The sequence below is a fragment of the Trachurus japonicus genome, chromosome 3, assembly GCF_045865225.1.
Source record: "Trachurus japonicus isolate A0001 chromosome 3, Traja_1.0".
Lineage (NCBI taxonomy): Eukaryota > Metazoa > Chordata > Actinopteri > Carangiformes > Carangidae > Trachurus > Trachurus japonicus.
In genome coordinates, this window is record NC_140909.1 from 5,076,720 (window position 1) to 5,092,238 (window position 15,519).

At 41.5% G+C, this 15,519-nt stretch overlaps 1 protein-coding gene across 3 annotated transcripts in view; it reads left to right on the forward strand.

The window, feature by feature from the left end:
• pcdh9 (protocadherin 9) overlaps positions 1–15,519 on the forward strand; it is a 254,675-nt gene that overhangs the window by 170,898 nt on the left and 68,258 nt on the right. For 2 of the 3 annotated variants that reach the window (XM_085805648.1, XM_085805658.1), the window contains one exon: positions 12,165–12,366. In XM_085805648.1, the coding sequence (XP_085661774.1) occupies positions 12,165–12,366 (202 nt within the window). The remainder of the gene's footprint in view (positions 1–12,164; positions 12,367–15,519) is intronic. The other variant, XM_085805667.1, reaches the window with a different exon arrangement.

The window sequence follows — 15,519 nt, forward strand, 5'->3', positions numbered from 1 at the left end:
ACAAATTATGCACTGCGACACGCTACCCAGCACTATGCATTATGCTGCTGCCGAGCTTTCACCAAGAAAAAACTCTTGCAGGGGGAAATTTTGCCGGCTGCTTGGCAACAAAACAAATGGAAAAAGGGGTCTGGGTGATTCTTATTTTCCAGATGATTAGTTTGCATCAGAAATAATTGTTGGTAAGATCATTGACCATAAAATTAATTATTAAGGCTTGAGCTTAATTGTATTTCCCTCACTGTGGCTGTCCTCTCAGAGAAGAAAGTTAAGTTTCTAATTTCCTGATGGGTGAAATAGCAAAACAGCAGGTGTGTGTAAACCTGATGTTCTGGGCTGTGTGCTGCAGTGAGGATTAGTGTGGAGCAGCTTTGATTGTTTACAGTAATTGATGCATTAAGAGCCACATAATATAAGCTTTGGGTTGCACTGATATGACATGTATATGCACAGAGTGTAACTTGGATCTATGTTTATAACTGTATGGTAATGTGTGCATGTTTGTGGAAGAGTTTTTTATTTTTTTTATTTTTTTTCTTGATCTCACCTGCATTTCAAATAGAAAACGAGTGCACGCTTCCTCTTCTCCATCTTTGCCGTTGAAGTTTGTGCTCGGTGCACCGGAGCGTGAAACTTCCTCAGAAGTGAATTTGTCTCGACATATGTAATTGATGCCCCGTCACATTGTTTTGAATTCACTTCAGGATGTTTTCAAGTGGTCAAAAGTTTTCTGCACACACACACACACACACACACACACACACACACACACACACACACACACACACACATACACACACATACACATACACTCACTCACTCAGATGAGAAAAAAAATGCTAATCTTCCCACTAATTGCACCATCATTTTGTTAAGTACAGGTCAGGAACAACAGATTGTGCACCAGCAGAGTCACACTGATTACCAGAGGAGCAGTACAGTATGCTTGCTGTATGCTGAACACTGTAATTTGCAATGCATTTGCAGGGTTTTGTATGTGACTATAGTAGCTAGATACTGAAACCTACCACTGAATACAGTTATGAATAATGTGAGTGCATGGTGGGAAGGGAATGGACTGTATAGTGTGCTATTTCAAGAAATGCACCTACACAACACAACAGATTTCTTCTTGTAGGGTTTTTGCGAGGCTCTAGACAGTTGGTCGGCACGCGGCTGTAACACCATCCCGGCTGGCACATGAAGAGCAGGGCTATCAATAGTGATATTTGGTGGCACTGTCAACACCTTGCCACGGCGCTTCAGCATCAAACATCACTGCCGTTATCACTTTCTTCCTACTATCAAGTGGCATGAGCATCTGCTGCTTTTTAGTGAGTGCTTATGAGCCTTGTCAAGCCATTTCACACAAATTGAGATTACAAAAAAATGTCATTCTCCTCTTCCGGTCTAACCCTCCTGTTGTCCTTCTGGTTCAAACTGACCCAATCTGTTCCCTTCCTCCATCCTCCCTTCTTTTTTTCCTTCTTTCCACAATCCTTTTTTTCTTTCCTTCCTTCCTTCCTTCCTTCCTTCACCCTTACTTCTTCCTTCCTCTTTTGATCCAGTTGACCTGATCTGTTCCTTCCCACTATCTTTCTTTCCTTCCCTTTTCCCGTCCTTCTTTCTACAATCCTTTTCCCCTCCCTTCCTTCCTTTCTTTTTTCCCTTCTTCCTCCCTTCTTCTTCCTTCCTTGAACAAATCTGTTCACTCCCTCCATCTTTATTTCCTTTCTTTTTCCCTCCCTTTCCTTCCCTTTTGACCCAATTGGCCCAACCTGTTCCCTCCCTCCTTCTATCTTTCCTTCCTTTTTCCCTTCCTTCTTTCCTCCCATCTTTCCCTTTGTCCTTCCTTCCTTCCTTCCTTCCTTCCTTCCTTCCTTGACCCAGGAGGACAACAGAGGCTTTTCTTTCCAATGGATCTACTGCTGGTTAGTTAGTAAGAGAGATATCACAGCATTCATTGTTTGGTTGTCTTTTAAACAGCAGCTACTATGCATACAAGATTCTCCTTTAAGCTGCAGTATCACACTAATCAGTTGTTGCTCATGTCATTAGGTTTTAGCTCTTTTGTAGCACCTCGCTAATTTTCCAGTCAGTTGAATTTAGTTTCTTAAATGAGAGCCTGAGATAATGTAGAAGCTTGCAAAATTTAACATGTGGATTAGTTGCATATTTCCTTCCATTCATTAGATTAACACCCTCATAATACCTTATTTCTATTAACAGGCAAATAAATAGAATCCAATTCATTGGCAGAGAAAAGGGAAAGAAAAGTGCTATTAGATATAAAAGGAAGAAGCAATTTCTTTTTTAAGTCTTGCAAGAGGAAAAAAGTCTGATTTATGACCAAGCTAAAAAAAAACAAAAAAACAGTGACAATGCTTTGTGTGAATGTGTGTGAGTGATAATTATGTGGAGTAACAGAAATTCAAGTTAGCTCTTAAGATCATTGTTCTTCTTCCAGGACACCAACAGAGTGGGGCACTGGAAAACCATATCTGGTTCATGTAAACGTATTATCAACTCTTCTGTAGCTCAGTTTTATGGACATTATGTTCAGTAAATAGACAGGACACGCTGGATTTAGTCCACACAAAGGTTACAATACCCTTCAGCTGTTGATTATCCTGATGCGTCTCTGTTCGCTGGCTGCTCTGAACACACACAAACCACAACAACGATCTTAGGATCTTTATATTTATGGCTTTTTTTTTTTTCTTTTTTCTGTTTTTGCAAATGCCATAAAAATCGCCAGTTGCCAAAGTCAACCAGACCTCCTCCCTTCTGCTGCTGCTGCTGCATCGATTTACATTTGATCTCTCAAAGCTGGATAATCATGGCTGTGTAAATAGCCATTATTTCCACAGGATAAACAGAGATCCAACTAAACAAATGTGTGCTTCTGTACCTATTTGGTGTAATGGAATCACAAATAGGATTTCATGACAGCTAATAGGGTTGTAGGTTATTATGAATCATAGAGTACACTCACTGTGATTATGCCTTTTTAGGGCTTTTGAATGGGTATAAATAACTGTGCAGCTTTTTAATGCAACGTGAGTGTATTTTATTTATCTCTGATTGCTTTTTAATGTCTGTAATTCATTTTATTAGCTCAGTGACACAAATGTATGGCTCAGTAGTGGTGGTAGTAGTAGTAGTAGTAGTAGCCATGGTAGCATTAGAGCATGTAAGCTAACACCCTCCTGTACTGTATAGTGCCACAGCAGCAGCAGCACCAAGATCACATGGACTGTAACTCATAAACACATCAAGCTTCCACACTCGGTGCTCAGGGCCTAGCCTGCTCTGCTCTGTAGTTAACTGTCTCTGAGTGTCAAATCCTTCATCCTGATGCAGGAGACACACACACACACACACACATACAGAGAGAGAAGAATTGCTGTGTCTCTCATTTTATGGCTGTGGATGTCGGCGGAGGGTAGAACCGATGAGTGAGTCAGTAGTGGTTAACTTTGGAGCTAATGCTCTGTGGCAGTTGCACAGGTTTCTTCAGCTCTGCTTAAGGCGCAGAGGGAAACTGGTTGAAACGACTCCTGTACTCACAGCTCTCACTCAAACAGCCAAGTCAGGTTGTTGAACAGCGCACCAAAGCTAGGATGAAGAGACGGAGAGACCAGAGGGGGTTGGTAGTGCAGTAGTGGCAGTGGCAGAGGGGGTGTGCTGGGTAAGGTAAGAGGTCACTGCTGGGTGGAGAGGGAAAAAAAGAAAGAAGAGTAGATGAGCCTAAGATGTCCAGATCTAGCCCTAGGTGCTGTTAGATGACATTAATTATACATGAAATTTCATGCTTTTGAAGAGGTCTGTTAAGGTAAACTCTGTTTAATTTAGTGATTCTTGCGTCTGTTTTCCTAGACTAAAAAAATAAATTAAAAAAATGTTGAAAATGTTGAAAGCCTTCATGCCCGCAACCGATGCACGGCAAAACACAGCGAGCCGGGGAAGATTCAGCCATCTGTAGGCTAGCGAGATGTAACTACTGTACATAAAAGTTAGACATGCATGCTTAGGCGATGTATTCATTTCATGTTTCCAGCTGTAGGCAGCCTGTAGTGTCAGACTCGGTTAGCTCAGCCACCACCGCGCCCGTTAGCTGCAGCTAAAGCCTTAACTTCACATACTTAGAGAGCTATTCTGAAGTCGACAGAGATAATCCTAGAAGGTTTGTTTCTTAAGCTTTTCGGCCTATGAAGTAGTGAATGTATTTTTTTTTTTGCACTAAAGGAGCTTATACCATAACAGTTTAAAGCCGCAAGGTGTAGACTCTTTGATTGTAGCATCTTACCTTATTCCAGCATCTATTCTGTTTTTATGTTGTAGAGAAATGAAATAATCCTGGTAAGAAATCTGCGCCGTCTTTGAGTCGCTCTCAGCGCATTCATCCCGCTGTTCCAGGGTCAAATCCTACATATACTGGTTTTTAAAATGGCGATGGTAAATACTGAGAAGCTGAGTGAGTTTCATAAGCTCTAAACATTATTTCCTGAATTTTAGCAACTTCCGTTTTTGGTTAGATTAATCGTTGGTTTGTTACGGAACAGGAAATGTTTAAGTTTAGCATGTTGGACGATGTTTTCTATGAGTTTTTCTTCTAGTTACTGTAAAACACAGGGTTAATCATGTGAGCATGCTGTTAACAGACACACAAGAATTTTTAAAGTTGGAGACTTTCCATTGGAATTACAGGAATATATGGGAATAAACCAGAATAAATGTGAAATTTACTAAATTGAACGTTGGCACCTAACTTAAAAAACTTAAATGTAGTTAAGAAAAACTATTGTGGCATGCACTTTTTACTTTTTGACATTCATGTTTTTGTGGTTCAATGAAATAACTGATTGTTCAATACAATAATTTAAGTTTTTTAAAGTTCTACTCACAAATAAATCTGTTGAAATATATTTTTTTAATGGTTGCATTTTATTTTATTGGTATTATGACAATGATAGAGTGAAGATACAGGTTGTTAGCCTAGAAATCTAGACGCACCCTAGCGGTAGCAAAAATATTTGCTTCGTACAGTAGGTGGGTCTAGAAACGAGCCGTAGGAACTTTTTGAGTCTCGAACACCGATTGTGTTCACCAATCACAGCGCTCTATCTGTTTAGAGAGTCGTTGGGCGGCTTAACGCGATGGCGACGTAGATTTTAATTGGCTTGTCAGGCTAACGACATCCTGCTCTTTGCTCTGATTGGTCGTAGCGCTACCTTATTGCGTGCAGAGGCAGTTTGAAAGACAGCCTTCATCCCACCCCCTGGATTGAGCCGAGGTCTACCACTCGTTTCCAGACTAGACATTTTAGTGATATAGTCTGGCTTGTCAGGCTAACAGATTGTTAAAATTACCCCCCAAATTAGTCAATCCCCATAAATTCCCATGGAAATTACAATTTGGAATATTTCTGAAATTCTACGCACAAGCATTCCTTTCGTTTGCTTTTGTGCATTTGCCTTTACTCTGTGACAGCGGCTGCCCCCTAGAGGCCAGGTGGAATCAGCGCTTAGTTTCCCCTCTGTGTTTGGAACCTGAAACATTTCAGGTCACATTTAATCATATGGTTCAAAAACACGACTCTAAATCATCTCCATTGTTGCTGAGCGTCTCCTCTCATGTTCACCTCATCAGTTTTATAGGTGATAATGTATCAGTGTTGTGTTTACAACATGTTGTGATGTTATGACGCTCCCCTGTGGCCTGAATAATCGATTAGACGTATTTAATAAGACATATTGATTCAGGATGTTTCGGCATCATGTTATCAGTTTTATGATCACAGGAAATGAGGTATCTGTATTGTAGCGTGTTACTATGTTGTTACATATCCTTTGTTCTTTGAATATAGTATCTAGTGTGGAGCAGAACTGTTCATGTTCATAATGAAGGAAAGTGCGAGCAGGAGATTAATTGGGAGACGTGAAGACAAACGAGGAGGAAACTCTTTGGACTCTGAGGGCATTAGTGAGAGGGAGCTTGTTACAGCACCTGTCATCTGTGAGAGATGACAAGATGACACCTGTCCTACGGGTTTGTGCTTTTTATCATGAGGGGAAGAAGGAGAGAAAAAAAAGGAAGAAAAAAAACACATTGACGTGTTTTCTATGTGGGTTAGACAATAAATAAACACACTGTACATTACATCCATAAATCTGCATGAGATCATTTAGCCCAGAAAGAGTCAAAATGATGGACTGTGCTCATAATCACATGCTAAGCAAGTGTTCTCTAAATGACTAACACAAAGCACCACTGTTAGACATCACACAGAAACACACACACACACTGCATGTCCAGTCCTCCAAGCTTGCAATTTGGGAAATGGGTCAGAAGTGACTTAGATTTATGCATCTTTGTGTTTGTCTTTGTGTGTATGTGCATGTGTGTTTGAGTGTGTGCATATACTATATATTAGCGGTGTGGGGAGTGAATGATCGGGCTTCATTGTGGATGTGGCAGAATGCAGATGTTTCTCAGAACTGCCTGGCTATGATTTAATGATGAAAAGCAGAAGGCGGCAGACTGAGACTCTGGAGAGGCAGCGGGAGCAGACTACGTCAATATTAGAGTCAGAATCAAAGACGGGGGAGATTGTGATTTATTTGTCACTTTTTATTTGAGTGTTGCTTACAGAAACAACTTTGGGAACTCTTTTTATCTTCGCATCTTTCATCTTTTTTTAAGCTGTTTGAAAAGCTTGTTTTTTGGATGTGTTTATGTCATCGGAATAGAGCCCTGGCTGACGGAGGGGGAAGTGTGTGTGTGTGTCTGTGTGTGTGTGTGTTTGTGATGCATTTTATGGATGAACCCAAAGGAAATCCGACTGTTGTGTGTGTTGACAGGAGGCAATGTCTATCAGCTGCTAATGTTTCACTTGATTTGATGTTTTATGGGATGTTACAGCTTGTCAGGGCTGTGGGTGAAAACTGTGGGGAATAGTGCACGACACTGAAATGCACTTTCTTTAAAAGACACACACACACACACATAGGCATACACAATGAAACGGGGTGTGTTTTATTCTATCTGAGGGGTAATAGCATCATATAAGACTCAACTTTGTCATTTTAGTTGTTTCTGCAGAAGGTGTGAAGACTAGAGAGCTGATAGGGAACTGACAGTTTATTGTCTTGAAATTTCTGACCAAGTCGCTGAGTTTACTTTCACTTTCGTCAGCTGACTGGCAGGAGAGGAGAGAGCCAATCAGTGGGAGACAAAGAAGACAAGACAGTCAGAACAGCATCTGTGGCCTTTTAAAATGTATTTTCCAAGGTGTCCAGCAGATGGCACAGCACCTTTGGTCTCTAAGGGAAGCAGGAAGAACGAGAGAGCAAGGCAGAGAGAGACAGAGACAGAGAGAGAGATGGAGAGAGATGGAGAGAGAGATCTTTTTGTGAGTTTTGTTTTCCTGGTTGACTGATCTCCCTCAGTGGTCTGATTGTGAGAAAGGACTCGTGGGAAGTGTTCTCTCACTGCAGGTGTCAGACTGCTGATAGATAAGATTATTTGTGGGGGTGAGGAGGTTGCATTATTTTCTGTGTGTGTGTGTGTGTGTGTGTGTGTGTGTGTGTGGGTGCGTGGGTGCATGCGCCTCTGTTCAGTGTGGTGCTTCTTCTCATTAAACGTCTGCCTGATAGAAATGCAGCGTTGTTGTATTTGTGTTCGTTGGGAGCACAATGCAACACAGAAGTTGTTTTTGACTTGCACACTGAGCTCCATATGGTCACACTCAGGAGGAGAGAGAGATGGAGAGAGGAGAGAGAGAGGGAGTCATGAGCCCTATACCTATTTGTTTTCTGTCAGATGAAGCCCAAGTTGTATCAGCTTTGTCTCCTGATGGATCGAGTCTTCGCCGCGCTCCGGTTCTGATTCTGATTGTGAGTTTTCTGCAGAGGTGTTGACGTGGAGTGTCGGTTCAGAGCCGAGACGTGTCACAACACTCAGTGATGTCATTATTCACACAATTTAATGAGTGAATAACTGCAGTTTTATTCATCTACTGATACCAGCAGATGTTGGTTATCCCTGTAAGATTGATATATGCGAGTACGTATCAGCACAAATGGGAGACAAAAAATTTCTCAATATGCAAACAAAATATTCAAAACAACTAAAGTTGTATCCTTGAAAAGGAGTGAGAAAAAGTATATGTTGTTTGCTATATGAAAACATAATAGAAATAATCTCATTCCTCTCAATTACTGTCTGTTTGTCATCCGAAGTGACATATTACTCTATAAATGTACACGTGTTCTTATACTTAACAAGAATTTCATCTTTCTATCTCCTTTTATTCCGTCTCAAACTACCATTCACATCAGTTTAAAGAATTCATAATATTTCAAATATCTACTTTTTTTCCCCAATATATATATATTTTTTAACTGGTAACGGTCATGACACTCTCATACTCAAGTGTTGACCCATTTTGAACCACAGACATTGAACGCATCGTGGTTTTATCCGTTGGGAGCCAGAACTCTTCTCCACGTTCTCGTCTTTCCAATAACACGATTTGTGTAAAGTTGTGTGTGACTGATGCTTCAATAGTCGACATCTACTCGCCACCACTTGCTGATAATTTGTCAGCTTTCTGGAATTTAAAGCTTCCAGCAGCAGCAGCAGCAGCAGCAATGCACCACCGCCGCCGCCGCCACCGCCACCGCTGCTGTTTGCTTTGAGTTTGTTAAAGTGAGTGTGTTTGGTCAGGCAAATTATAAAAACAAGCGGATAATAAGGGTTAGCAGGCGCGATAAGCCGTAATATCTTGTAAACTGGCAGCAGGGATAGTTTAAGCCGGTCTTATGCTAATATTACTACAAGTGACTGTCAGCAACAGAGAAACACAAATATCTCCAAAACATGCTTAAACCCACAAATAAACACATGCACAAATGACAGCGCCCACATCCCCACACAGTGCAGTTCATTTAAAGCCGGACTTTTATTTATTTATTTTTTGATTTACAGCTCATAATGCAGTGACATTATAAATGATGAATTATAAATAATTTTGCCTGGAAGGAGTCAGGTCATAGTGAAATATTTATCCCTCCATCATCTCAGCTTGTACAACTCTAATTCTTACATTCAACATCATCTGCTTTGCCCAAACACAGTCCACAGTTAAATCTGTGTGTGAGCATTGTTTCATTTGCAGGTCCCAGCAGTGTTTGACAGCACACACACACACACACACAACTAACACACACACACACACACACACACACACACACACACACACACACACACTAAAACCATTAACCAAATCAATACTAAGCCACTTTTTCACTCTAGAAGTCAAAATCAAAGGAAATTACATGCAGTTAACATTATTTCAATTATTGGCTGCACTTGTCATGTTTATGAGGATTTTATAATACAACATTTGTCACGTTCATGTATTGTGATTAATTGAAAATTAAAATTACTGTTCTTTCCTGGGGCTTAAGGCAGCAGCAGCAGCAGCAGCAGCAGCCATCTTTTACACTGTCGCCGTGGTTACTGCCTTTTTCCTTACAGACCAGGTATTAATCAAAGTATTCTCATAGTATACTGATGTGTTATTATTATTACACTAATCGAATATCAAACCTCTTAAAAGCTCCCATAAGTTCTGCTCCGCTCCCAAACCTATAACGTTTCAGTTTAATGGATTAATGCTGCGTTTGATCGTCTTCATCTGGAGCACATTTTCTTAATTACAGTAATCAGTTGATTTATCCAAGGTTTACAAAATGTTCACTTTGAATACGTGTTGGCTTTGAGCGCTGTGTTTGCATTGACTTTGTTGTTGTAGAATAAACAGTGAGGAGCTGCCAGTGTCAGTGCTGCTGCTGCTGCTGCTGCTGCTGCTGCTGCTGCTGCTGCTGCTGCTGCTGCTGTACAGTAGCTTGACACTTTCAGGGCAGCCGACCAATGGACGGCTGCAGCACGGAAACATATGAAGAGACCCTGTCAATAAAGAGGAACAGATTTAGTTAAACTACATAAACTACAGCGCTGCGTCTTCCTCACGCATGAAGCTGATGTCACCACGTCACCCAGTAAGCATTAGCTGCTGTCGCACAGATAAACAAAGCAGGGACCCCCTTCTCTTCTCTTCTCTTCTCTTCTCTTCTCTTCTCTTCTCTTCTCTTCTCTTCTCTTCTCTTCTCTTCTCTTCTCTTCTCTTCTCTTCTCTTCTCTTCTCTTCTCTTCTCTTCTCTTCTCTTCTCTTCTCCCTGTTAAGTCGTCTGTCGTCATTTGAAATACCACATCTGATCATCTGCTTCTTTATAATTACTCTCTGTGACATTTATCCAGACTCCCACTGTTTTACAAGACCTTTACATTTAATTGTACTTGATTCTGCACTTTCTCTTGGTGTCGGAGATGGAAGAGGAAGATGATGATGAAGAAGAAGAAGTGATGGGTCCTGGTTTAGATTGTGTGTAACTGTACTCAGTCAAATAACAACATATTGTTATGAGTGTTTTATACTTCATGGTCAAACAACAAACCCATACAATATGTGGTTTTCTTTGAGACACATTAAGGCCAGATATATAATATACAATGAGATCAATCGAAACGCTTTATGAATGAATTCAGTACAATGCTTTATTTGTAAACCTTGAGTTTCATAAAATATCACATACAGACTATCTATCTATCTATCTATCTATCTATCTATCTATCTATCTATCTATCTATCTATCTATCTATCTATCTATCTATCTATCTATCTATCTATCTATCTATCTATCTATCCATCTATCCATCTATCCATCTATCCATCTATCTATCCATCCATCCATCCATCCATCCATCCATCCATCCATCCATCCAATCTGCATTCTTCTCCACAGTCTGTGTCTCTTTTTCTTTCTTTCTTTTTTTTTTTTTTTGCAAATCTGCCAACTCCCCTCCTCCTCCTCCCTCCCTCTATATTTCTCCTTTTTGTTTAATTGAATGTTGCATGCTTTTGGAGCAGTTCTAAAATATATAATGAGGTCATTTGCATCAGACTGCAGATTGGGTGACCTTTGCTTTTGCCAATAATTACTGTAAAACCCGTCTCTGTCTGTCATCACCAAGGATGTGGCAGGGACCTCTCTGTGCTCACGAAAGGTTAGCTGCAGGCTTGTGTCTGGACTTATGAAAAAGCCTGAGGAAAATGTCATTAGAGCAAGGGGAAAAGACACTTGGAATTAACAATTGGAAATTCAATCAGGATGGCTTTAAGGATGGTGTGTGAGTGTGTGTGTTGGGGAGGGGGGCGTGTTCACATGCATACGTATCTCTGCAGCAGAAGACATGTGTGTTTGTCCCAGGAAGACTCGTGGGTTAAGAAATTCCTCTCCTCTCGGTGCGAGTGCACGATGTGGGAAGAAGGACTTCTGTTAACTCTACAGGCCACTTTGACTTTGCCAACAACACGCAAACAAAACCGACACAACAAACACACAAACTAAAAAACAAAAAACAATCAGGGTGCAACACGTCCCTGCAGCAGCAGAGCCTCAACAAATAAACCATAAACACCGTCATCGCGCCACCGCCACCCACCACCACCAATATCTAGAAAATTTCATCGCCTTTGTTAATTACGCCTGACATTAATTACCCTATGTATTTATGAATGGCTCACAAATTCTGTACTTTTCACCTTGCTGATTTTTTTGTTGTTGCAGCGCTCGATGTTTAATTTGCATGCTGTTATTGGTTGTCATTGTGCAGTGAAACGTGACTGTATTTACCATGTGTGAACCCCCCCCCCCCTCCTCCCTGTCCCATCAATAACTCGGCCCGAGTCGAACTGGACCTTTAAATCCAACAATCATTCTCAGTTTTTTTTTGTTTATTGTTCTTTCCAAAACTGAAAATGAACCCCCCCTCTGATTCCATCAATCCCGTCCTTATTTGTAAATGTTAGATGCATTTGCTGCTGCCTATTCCTGCTCCACTATATTACTGCTTATTTCACACTCCAGTACTCGATGAGTGCTCAGTGTGTCCAGCAGCGTGCATGAGCTTTAGCTTGCTCGGCTCATTGTAGAATAATGATAATAATAATAATAATTTTAAAAAAACCAGAACATTTTGAGGGTGCAGAGCAGAGCACTAACATCAGAGGCTCTGTTTTGTGCTCTTGGTTCTAGTCGCAGCGGCGCGTCACGTTTCACCTGCCGGACGGCTCTCAGGAGAGCTGCAGTGACAGCGGTCTGGGCGACCACGAGCCTGTAGGCAGTGGCTCCCTCCTCACACAACCTCTCCCTCTGGTGCAGGCGCAGGACGACTTCTACGAGCAGGCCTCCCCCGACAAGAGGACCGAAGCTGACGGCAACTCGGACCCCAACTCTGGTGAGTCCACGTACAGAACTGTACTGTACATCTCAAGACTTTTCCTTCTTCCTTCCTGTTCGCATGCACGTTTAGCTTCTTTCCTGTTTCCTCTCTCTCTGTTGCAAACTCTGAGTTTAAAGGTACATTGTGTATGAATTACTCCCATCTAGCGGTGCGGTTGTATATCGCAATTAAGCAACTCAATCGTATTTTTCATGCTGCATTCACGTGAAATTGGGCAGACGGCAGACGGACGACAGCCGCTGCACGTAACGGCATAAACAAGCCTCTATGTAAACAAGTGGTCCGTCAGCACGAGGCAAAACAATACACGTGACAATATGTTGTCATGGCGATGTGGTATTGTTTACCTGACCCACGTTTTACCGTCTTTGTCTGGACTTCTGTGACTAAAATGACATCTGGTTTGTTAGCGACGGCCGTCTGCCCGACTGCAGGTGAATGCAGCATCAGTGTAACGCTCCATCCCTCCTCACTGCGTTACCACGGTGACTTTTCACAGACGGCACCTCGACCTGAGCCGACAGCTCCGGCGTCTCCGCTGAGTTTCCGTGGTTTCCTACCGTCACCATGGCGACACCACATGGCAGCAGCACCGAGCTTACCCGCTCCATGTAGATATGAATGATATGAACGGCTCATTCAGAGCTGAAAGGAACACTTCACTTTGTTGATGGGGGGATTACTGATTAATGAAAAACAGACTTTTGAATGAAATAATCGATTTTCGTGAATAGATAACAGGAGAAGTTACACAATGTCCCTTTAAAGAACACGTGTAACCGCTGCAACGTGATGACCTCTGTCTGATCCAGTTTGTTGTGGACTTTGTGAGCGCGGTATTCATTTATTTTCCTTTTCAAATTCAATACAACGTCTTCAGTTTTTCCACTGATTGAATGCGAGACAACAGAATCTGAAAATGCTTTTGGCTTTCAAGTGCAGGTTGAGGGAAATAAACACAGTGCTTCAAAATTTAGCTTAGGGGGGAATGACTAAAAACTCTCTTGGAAGAAGATAATAAATAGTCATGAAAAACAGCATCCGTCTCTATAAAAAATAAATAAATAATAATAATGAAAAAAACAAAAAAAACAACGTACCAAATATCATTTAATTTAGAGTCATTTGATTCCTCAAGTAGGTTTCTAGTGGATACACGAGCAGGTCATTCATTTCTCAGTTAATCATCCAGACTTGTTCATTCCTCCCAGGAGCAAACCTTGGCCTCCCATAGGCTCCTCACCTATTTGTGAAACTCATTTGATTTATTTAGAGATGATTTCCCAGTTGGAAGTCTTGGTGCTCAGCTGAAGATGTTAACTTCCCACTATTTCTGGTGGGAATGTACATCTCCGACCCAGTTTTCTCATTTTATCATTAAGAGGTGAGGCGTGCGCGAAGATCAAGCGCATCGCCCCAAGGTCGATGCCAGCTTGCCTACGAAGGGTGGAGCAGCTAGCGGAGCTGTGAGTAAACTGTGTGTGTGTGTGTGTGTGTGTGTGCTTTCATACAGAGTCTAACTTAGTGGAGTGTAGTCACAGTTGGCAGATGCACTGTGTCGGCCTACTGACTCACTGTCTCCCCAAATGAATGGAGCTGCACATGGCCCAACCATGTGCATTTGTAGAACAGCGTTATTGCAGAAGGCAAAAAAAAATAAAAAAAATCATTTCAAATTTGAGTGAGCAAGTCTTTTGGGGGGTTTGAGGAGGCAGGCGGTGGTTTTTCATCTCCTGAAAAGAGACGGAAGAAAGAAGCGAATCTGAAAAGAGATGTGGTGAGTGAGTGGCCGCTAGAAAACGCACGTGTCTTTTTTAGAGAGTGGGTGGAAACTGAATTTTGTTCAACGTGTCGAGTCAACAGCAACGACTGTGGTTCTTCCCTGTTCTTTAATGAATGGTTTTAGTTCCCTGACCATAACCAAGTTCAAACCATTAAAACCAAACTCATGCTTCACTCAGCCGTGACAGTCGCTGCGGAGGAAACTCATGACAACATCGTGAGCGGATATTCTGCAGATGCTTTAAACACAAATATATTCATAATAGATCATTAACAGGAGTCATAATATGCATGCATTATAATTGTTATTACATATACATTGGAGCTGGAGAGTCAATAGTTTGCAAATGCAGAAAGAGTCGATTAAATCCAACAAGCAATGTTACAATTTAAGCTGTAATTAGATTATCAGCAATTACCAGCCATGTTGATGTGATGGCTGCGTTTCATGGCACATCTGACATTTATGGTAAATGTTCAGATGACATATGCAAATGAGCTTATGATGTGTCTGAAAGGACCTATGCTGTCAGTGTGATGATGATGATGATGATAATAAATAAATAACTGATAAAAGACATGAATTAATGTATAAGAGCCACTGAAAGATCCAGATTAGTGCGATAAAAGGCTGAAATTACCTATACTTAGAATTAAACTGTATTATTTGTATTACTTGAATTAATAATAGGAGGAACTCGAGCATTACTAGATACGGTACATAGACAAATAGACGGATTTGAAGCTACACAACATATAACTGTAGTGAAATATTAAATCTATACAAGCTCTCAAGGGGATTGCACATGAATCAGTAAGCGTACATGCAGATACACCTGTGTGTGTGTGTGTGTGTGTGTGTGTGTCAGTGATTTGAGAGGAGTTGAGACATCACATCTGAAGCCGATGAGCATTAACAGGACTAGTTACGGCGCCTGTCCGACACCCGGCGTCGGTGCGGCTCTTCAGCGGTGGCGTTGTGTTTTGTTAGTGTTGTTTGGCTGTCTGCAGACTATTAACAGTGACAGCAGCGCTCTTTGATCACTGACCTGCTGCTTGGCAGGATAATGATTTTATGTCCCTTCTATGAGGAATGTGTTACCTGCTGGCGCTGCTCTCAAATCTGTGAACTCGTGGAGCTCGGGTTAACTAGTTTGAGAAAGTCTCTGTCAGACTTAAAAGGCCCCGCACTCTCCCCCCCCCCGCCACCAACTGTACGACACGACTCAAGTGTGTTGACAAAAGGCAAAAAACAGTCAGTGGGAGATATCTGACACTATTATGTTCGGAGTTGAAGTGTAAAGGATCCTCTAACACGACTGAAAATAACCTCGTTCACTACAACATTTAAATGAGCTGCCAGGC